At 40.4% G+C, this 8647-nt stretch overlaps 1 protein-coding gene and 1 pseudogene across 1 annotated transcript; both read right to left on the bottom strand.

Annotated features, from left to right (window-relative positions):
* Window positions 1–516: 516 nt before the first annotated feature.
* LOC109155062 lies at window positions 517–1612 on the bottom strand (annotated as a pseudogene).
* Window positions 1613–4624: 3012 nt separating this feature from the next.
* Window positions 4625–7997, bottom strand: LOC109155061. The gene is made up of 6 exons (XM_019302790.1): window positions 7732–7997; window positions 6379–6688; window positions 5776–6258; window positions 5575–5658; window positions 4920–5455; window positions 4625–4694 (listed from the first exon to the last, which is right to left on the bottom strand). Exons 1-6 carry the CDS (start codon window positions 7995–7997, stop codon window positions 4625–4627), a joined length of 1749 nt encoding a protein of 582 aa, XP_019158335.1.
* Between the last annotated feature and the right edge of the window lie 650 nt (window positions 7998–8647).

The following is an 8647-nucleotide window of genomic DNA, read 5'->3' as shown; positions in this document are numbered from 1 at the left end:
GTTCAATATACTTTCTCTATTTATTGTAAATCAAAGAGTCAATATAATATTCAACCACCGGAGTTTGATCCTGTATTTTTCGTGAAAAAGAACCACAAAGAACTAAAAAGGTATCAATTGAGCACAAGGTGCCCGTGCCACTAATAAATTAATATGTATAAGGAGTAAAATTGAGAAATGTGTAAATATCTCTTTTGTATAAATATTTGTGTTGAAATACTCAAAAGACAAAGGAAAGAATGTTTTATGGCGACCCAACTTTATTGAAGCTAAAAAGGAAGCTTTGATATATTCCTACTTTAATTTGGATCTTGTCAACACTAAGCAATGTCCACTTTGACCTTTTCCCTGGCAACTCACTTGTTTTCCAGTTAACCTAACCATACGTCCATACCATACCATGGCATTGTTGGTCACATGACATTTTAGTTAATTACCGATTTGGTCCCTCGACTATGAGGATTTCACCAATTTGGTCCTCGACTATCAAAATTACTCAATTTAGTCCCCGACTATACTCTTTTTATACGAAATGGTCCTTAGTCTAATTTTCTAGTCAAACTACAAGGGTAAATTCGGAATTTGAAAAAATCATCTTCTTCTTCCTTAACTCAGGCTAAGGCTTTTGTATTCCATCTTCAGTTCAACCCAATCATCTTCTTCACTGAGAGCAAAAATGAGCTTCAGACCTAGTGAGAGCAATAATGGCCGCATCCCTCACCCGCCACTTTAGAAGAAATTATCTACTCTGATTTGATCTGAATCACAGTTCTCCGGCAATAATCTCCAAGATTTCTCCGGTAGTCTTCGCCTGGCGTTGTCTGTTGTAAGATATAGACATGTTCTTCTTCAATTCGTTAATTAGCGTTGTCGTGGCATTGCTCATTGCACTCATCATGTGGCTTCTGGCTAGCGATTCCTACAAAGCTCTCATAATCTGACTGTTCAAGTAGAGAGGCAACAGGGCGTCCAGAATCTAAACTGGGTCCTGCTCGAACTCCAAGATTGATGAGAATTCTGGGGTTTCAATCCTTCTGACGTCTCTCTCCACCGTCAGTTTCCCTTCTTTGATAGTCAGCATGAAGAACTCATCATCTGCTGCGTCAACACAGTTGTCGTTTATGTCGCAGATCTCTCCCTAGGGGGACTAAGGTGTGAATCACGGGCTCGGATTTGACCAAAGACACGAACTTTGTGTACAAAAGCACAACCTTGTCGACCTCATCGCTCACAAAAAGCGAGAAGACATCATCGGCGATTGCCTGGGCCTGCATGTCTTTTGCGGTTGGGAGAGTGCTGCCGTCAAGGAATCTGTCGAGGGGAATGTGAGGTCGGCGAATGAAATACGTATCCCCCTTCTTCCCCACGCTAATCACGGTGTAATCCACGCTGAGTCCCTTCAATTCCTTAATCCTGGCCTCGGCTTTCTTGACGATATTACTGTTAAACGCGCCGCAGAGGCCACGGTCGCCGGTAACGACCACCAGAGAGACTTTCTTGACGAGGCGGACCTTCGTGAGCGGCACCTCTGCGTCGTCTTCTGGAGAAGCTCGTTGATGTTGTAAAGCACCTCAACCAGGGTCTCCGAGAAGGGCCGCCTGTTGACCACGTATAAAAGCAACGAATTAGGGAAGAAGAAGAAGATTTTTCAAATTCCGAATTTACCCTTTTAGTTTGACCGAAAAATTAGACTTAGGACCATTTCGTGTAAAAAGAGCATAGTTGAGGACTAAATTGAGAAATTTTGATAGTCGATGACCAAATTGGTGAAATCCTCATAGTCGAGGGACCAAATCGGTAATTAACTCCATGACATTTCAAAGAAATTTCCTTTAGAAGGCAAGTCAAAATCAAATTAATCAAATTCTTAAATAATAAAAAAATAAATATTGTTAGTGGTTGCTTTTATTATTTGTTACCTATTGTTATCATCATACTTGTTGTTTTGTAATTAGACCAGGAATATTTATATTTGTATTTATGAGAAAACAAAATTTTCCTTTACAATATATACGATTTTCAATTTAGAGAGTGTATTCAATTTTAACTTTTATAGACTTTTAAAAATTTGGAGGTATTAAATTTAAACTTTTAAAGAGTTTAAAAGTTATGCGGTATTCAATCAGGATTTTTAAAGAGTCTTTAAAAGTCGGGTGAAATTCAATCAAGACTTTTAAAGAGTCTTTAAAAGCCATGCAGTATTCAAAGAGGTATGAACTTTTATAGACTTTTTATTTTAGAATTTTTGTAGACTTTTCATTCTCAAATATAAATAGTTGAAATCCGACCCTTAATCCCAAGAATTAGAATTTTTCTTTTTACCAATTCTGGATATTTTATCTCTCTATTTAAGCGCTCTATTTTTTTCTGCATATTTAAACTCTATAAACCTTATACTTAAATTCAATAAATTATTTTTTCTTCATTATCCTATATTTTCTGCATACCTAAACTCTACTAATTTTTTCTCTCACCTAAAATTTACAATCTTCCTCTAAAAATTCTACAAATTATTTTTTTCTTCATTATTGCTCGTATATTTTTATTTTTATTTTTTCTACAAACTTTTTATCCTTAACTTCCAATCTTTAATTTCTCTACAAACCTTTCTCCCTAACTTCTAAACTTTCTCTATGAACTTTTTTCCCTAAATACATAAACAAAACAAATTTTTCATCTATCACCTTCAAATTTTACTATATGTTTCTAATATTCATATAAATACTTGTTTGAAATATTTGCACATATAGAATGGTGAAATTTGGTAGAATTTTCAAAAGACTCGTCAATTAAAATTTATTGATTAAAAAAATTAAAATTAAATTTATAATTAAAAATTAAAAGTGAAAAAATTTATGCATTTGAAAGAGGAAAATTGTCATTCACTCTCATCCTCCACTTGGGAGTGACATTGGATGCAATTCTTTAACATCATTTTCCCATACAATTTCTTGGAAGTTTATAGCATTATAATTATGGACACATTGGAAAAGATTAATGGGGTTTCCTATATGATATAACATATTAGGTCTTTGAACAATAGTTTTCTAATGAGTAGGAGTTGATTCTAGGAAATGCTTTTCATCCTAACAAAAATTATACAATTTTTTTTTCCTATCTGATGTGACTATTTTTTTATAGTTAGTTTAATTTTTCATTTTTTTTGAATGCAATTATTTTCATTTATTTATTTATTAAAATCTAAATCTTGACTCATTACAAAATACCACTTGAGAGAGATGAGTTTTTGTGTGCGCGGTAAATATAGAGGATTGCAGTAAAGTCATTTCTAGATTATTTTTAGAAATAAATTCTATAAGGTTGTACATACAAAATTACAAGGTTTTATGCAGTGTTGCAAAAATTGCGCCTAGGCAACCGTCGGCCGCCGCGTGGAAGGCTGGAGTCGACCTTCTCGGCGGCCGGCCGGTTCGGCCGTTTATTTTATTATTATTATTTTTTTTTGCGTTGTAAAGTGTTAAAAGTTCGGGAATGCATAACTTTTGACTCGATTGTCCGTTTTGGACATTTTTTTTCAAATCGCGTATTTTTTGAGATCTATCCACCACAAACAGCCAAAGGGCGATTTGGCCTCTAATTTCTCCAAAAAAATGCTTCTTTTGCTCTTAATTTTAATTTTTTTTAGATGGTTTCAACAATATTTTAAACTACTTTATAACCACTTAAATAAATTGTTTGTAAGAAAAAACTAGAGGAACCTTATGTTTGATTAGTGAATTTTACTAATTTTTAGTTTAAAAAAATATAAAAAATCGGCGCCTAGGCGCCCCCTCGACGCCTAGGAGGTGTCTAACGTTTTTTGCAACCTTGGTTTTATGTATGATAAAATGTCACATTTGACCTATGAATTATAATGATATAATTTTTCTTTCTCTCAACCATAGCACATCAAAGTGAGTAAGTTTACCCAACTCCTAATAAAACGTACCATTAAATATTGATAGAGAAATTTGAACTTGTAAAATTTGAAGGACTTTTATGTAATTTAAATGACCATATCTTTTTTTTTTAGTACTACTAACTCTGTTACAATTCAGTATATGTTCATAACTACTTTCTTAACCTATTGAAGCACAAAGAGTCCATACTGCATCCACAGAAACTCAAACTCACAACCTCCCATACGAGAGTGCAACTTGATGCCACTAGATCACAAGATCTTGACACAATATCCCTTTTAAAATAAGGTACGTACATTCAATTGTTGAAAAGATAATCCAATGGAGATGATAATTTAAAATACATAGAAGTCCTTCAAATTCTAGAATTCTAGAATTTAGATTGCTCCGTTAATATTTAACAGTTCTATTAGGGGTTGGGTAAATATATGCCATGTCGATGATAATTGAGGAAAAAGAAAAAAAACAATTCACACACACAAAGGATCAAATGAGAACATGGATCTCTGGTAAAAAAATATGAATTCATCTCATCCACCTATTTGAGTTTATCGATGATTGATAATTTTAGTAAAAATAAATACATAAGGTCAATTTTATAAATATTGCAAACTTCTCCCTCACTCTCCTTCCCTTATTTATAAAACTAACATTGTTTTTTTTTTTTTTAATTACTTTTTAGTAGTGGCCTTCCATGGTTGTTCTTAAGGTGAGTCGTGTTTCTTCTTCAAATCTGGAACAGAACAGAATGCAGCAGAGGGGATTAGAGAAGATCTTTCATTCAGTTTCAACAGAAAGAGAATACAAGAGTATATCAGCTAATACAACTCTAACTTCTCCTAACTAATAGACTAACTCAGTCAACTAAAAGTAACACCACAGAAATACAAAATATAATATAACATAATAATAACAAGATGCAATAATAGTATTAACACACCCCCTCAAGCACAAGGTTGGTGCGCCACAACATTGAGCTTGTCCCGGAGAATCGCAAACCTTGGACCCGGCAACGGTTTGGTGAAGATATCTGCAAGCTGGTCCTTAGTAGACACAAAGTTGACAATAAAGTCCCCGGAGGCCACCTTGTCACGGACGAAGTGATAGTCAATTTTCACGTGTTTGGTGCGTGCGTGAAAAACGGGATTGGCACAAAGATATGTTGCCCCGAGATTGTCACAGCACAAGGTCGACGGCTGGCCAGAGTGTAACCCAAGTTCTCGTAGTAGCGAAACAACCCAAGTGACTTCAGCAGAGACATCGGCTAGAGCTTTGTACTCAGCTTCAGTAGATGAACGTGCAACGGCGTGTTGCTTCCTAGACAGCCAAGAAATAAGGTTGGACCCCAAATATACAGCATACCCACACGTGCTCTTTCTGTCAATAGGACAACCCGCCCAGTCAGAGTCTGAAAAGGCATGAATGGTAGCGGAAGACGAAGGTGACAGGCGTAACCCATAATTGAGAGTACCTTTGATGTATTGTAAAACGCGTTTGACTAGGCCCCAGTGGTCAACAGACGGGGAGTGCATGAACTGACAAAGACGATTGACCGCATAAGATAGATGAGGCCGGGTGATAGTCAAGTATTGAAGGGCGCCCACAATGCGACGGTATTGTGTCAGATTCTCAAAGGTTGATCTGAAGGAGTAACCGGCTGGGTGACAGCAGCTGGTGTGGCAAGTGGCTTACAGTCCACCATCCCAGAGCGACTAAGTAAGTCAGTCATATAGCACCGCTGTGAAAGAACCAAACATGTACCCACTGCAATAGTTTCAATACCCAAGAAGAAACCTGGTGTGCCAAGGTCTCAAATTTTGAAGGTGGTAGCTAGTCGTTGTAGCAAAGTATTAACCAGAGTTGCCTCATTTCCCATCATAATGATGTCGTCGACATAAACAAGTAGAAAAATTTGGGAATTGCCCGAAGCATAATAAAAAAGCGCAACATCTATCTTTGAGGCCAAGAACCCTGCAGACAGTAGAAAATCATGGAGCTTCTTAAACAAAGCACGGGGGGCCTGTTTGAGACCATAGAGAGAGCATTGTAGATGACAGACGTGACCAGGGTAGGTTGGATCTTCATATCCCGGAGGTTGTTTCATATATACAATTTCCGCCAAGTGACCATTCAGGAAGGCATTGTGAACATCCAACTGGCGTAGAGTCCAACCATTTGACACGGCGATAGAAAAGAGCATCCAGACCGTAGTCGGTTTGACAACCGGACTAAAGGTGTCAACGAAATCTTCTCCTGCTACCTGATTAAAGCCCTTGGCAACCAGGCGAGCCTTGTAACGTGCTACTAAGCCATCAGCCGTGCGTTTGGTACGTAACACCTACTTGCACCCATTAATATTCATGTGTGGTTCCGGTGGAACTAAGCGCCATGTGTTATTGTGCGGGAGTGCATTGAACTCTTGATCCATAGCCTCGCGCCACTGCCGGTGCCCTACAACCTGAGAATAGCACATTGGGTCAGTAGTTGCACTCAAGGCATGAAACGGCTCATTCGTGTCTCGAGTCATGTGACGGAGGCGCATGCCATGTTCCCGGTCCTGCGGTTGGGCATGAATACTCTTAGTGCGAGCCCTGACCGGTGCGGGAGCTTCAATAGCCAAAGGAGGTGACACCTGTGCAAGCGGTGTGGGTTCGAGCCTAGGTGAGGTTGGGCCTGGACTAGGAGTCGTAGCCGAAGGTGGAATTAGCGGTATATGGGCCCAGCTGCCCTTGGCCGCCCCGGCTGTGTTGGAGCTTGTGTCGGAGGCCCTGCGGATAAAGGGAAAACAAACTCGTCAAATCAGACATGCTGACAGATGTAGGTTTTTCCACTTATCAGATCAATGCATCTGTATCCCCTAAAGGATGGAGGGTAACCTAGGAAGACACACGGTGTGGAGCGATATTCTATCTTGTGCCGATTATATGGGCGAAGATTAGGATAGCACCGACACCCAAACACTCGTAGAAACGTATATGGAGGTGACATTTTGTATAGACGGGAGTAGGGACTTTCAAAGTTTATGGCTGACGACGGTAGAATGTTGATTAAATAGGTTGCAATTTCAAAGGCATAGTCCCAATATTGGAGGGGTACTTTGCCTTCGGCGAGTAGGGCTAGGCCAGTTTCAACAATATGCCTATTGCGGCGCTCTACTCGGCCATTTTGCTCATGTGTATAGGCACAAGATTGTCGGTGATTTATACCGAGTGTTTGAAATATGTTGTGTAATTTGCGATATTCACCCCCTAAATCTGACTGTATAGACTTGATAGAACGCGCAAATTGGCACTCTACCAACACACGAAACGACTCAAATATTTTATATATGTCTGATTTTACCCGTAATAGATAAAACCAGCAGAACCATGAATAGTCGTCTACAAATAGTAAGAAATAACGACAGCCAGTAGTTGAGATTACAGGTGCAGGTCCCCAGATATCCATATACAGTAATCTAAAACATTATTGCTAGAATTTGGAACTCTATCTAACTTAACCGCGAAGACTTGCCGAGATGACAAGCTGTGCATAACTCCAAAGATTTGGTTTTATTTGGTGTGACAAGGCAACTATGTAAACTTTATTTGGGATGAAACTGTGCGGGTGACCCAGCCTGCTGTGCCATATCGTGGGAGTGGCCCGGGAACTGACGAACGCAAAGTGGGACTGTGACACCGGGAGTTTGTATAAGCCACCCGCCGTGGGACCTCTAAGTAGCACTGCTTTGGTTGTTGAGTCCTTCACAATGAAACAATCGTTATGAAACTAAAAAAAGACCTTATTTTCATTAGTGAATTTATGCACAGACAATAGAGGAACCGACAAACTCGGGACATGTAAAATATTGGATAAACGTAAAGGCTTAGAGATAGACGGGATTGATACATGACCAATTCGTGAAATCACCAAACATGCACCGTTACCGACTCGGAGCACATCGGGACCGCCGTATTCTTCGGACTGAGTCATCATGCCGGCATCGGGTGTAGCGTGCACCGTAGCCCCAATATCCAGGTACCAGCCTTCCGCCGGAGGTGACGCAGCTGACGTCGGGGCTTCACCGGATACCGCCATATGAGCCTGTATCGGCAGTTACGTGTTTTACCTTTTGTAGCAGTATACAGCCGTGTGCCCATGGGAATGGCATATTTGACACCTCGGCCGCCACGTCCGCCACGCCACTGCTAATTTTGAGACTGCCGGCCGCCATCGTCGTTCGAACCGCGGCCACGACCTGCAAACATGGCTGTGTGAGAGCCAGTGTCGGTCACCGCGGGGTAATCGTCGGAGAGGATAAACTCATGAGCCTGCAAAAAGTCAGATAGCTAGGGAAGAGACATCAGAGTGCCCGAGGAAGTAAGCGAAGCAGCCATGGATTTCAGCTCCGGACGGAGGCCCCGAAACACATACAGGTTTTATTCTACCATCGACAACAGACGACCGGCCTGCGCAAAGGCTTCGACCAGAAGTTCTGCTCGCCCCAGATAGTCTGCAGTCGACGCATTGCCTTGTCGCAATGACTGGAATTGCCCCAGCAGATTCAGGCATCGTGCATGGGTGGAGGAGCCGAGGGTGGTGGTGATGGAGTGCCAAACCTCTGCGGCGGTGTTCTGGCCGACAGATAAGTGAAGAACCTCGTCTGACATGGAGGAGATGAGGAGTGAGAGGATCGATTGATCCTGCTGCACACACGCCTTATGAGCCGGGTTGGGGTCGGAGCCGTG

Source organism: Ipomoea nil, unplaced genomic scaffold (genome assembly GCF_001879475.1).
Source record: "Ipomoea nil cultivar Tokyo-kokei standard unplaced genomic scaffold, Asagao_1.1 scaffold2690, whole genome shotgun sequence".
Taxonomy (NCBI): domain Eukaryota; kingdom Viridiplantae; phylum Streptophyta; class Magnoliopsida; order Solanales; family Convolvulaceae; genus Ipomoea; species Ipomoea nil.
This window is presented reverse-complemented; position numbering and strand designations above follow the sequence as displayed.

What these genes read in the sequence shown, in the direction of transcription:
- LOC109155061 (XM_019302790.1), bottom strand. Translation starts at nt 7,997, where the DNA reads ATGGCGGTATCCGGTGAAGCCCCGACGTCAGCTGCGTCACCTCCGGCG. An exon ending in TGGGAAATGAGGCAACTCTG is followed by an intron (nt 5,659 to 5,775) that starts GTTAATACTTTG and finishes GTTCTTTCACAG; the next exon opens with CGGTGCTATATGACTGACTT. An exon ending in CAGCTGCTGTCACCCAGCCG is followed by an intron (nt 5,456 to 5,574) that starts GTTACTCCTTCA and finishes CGTCTTTGTCAG; the next exon opens with TTCATGCACTCCCCGTCTGT.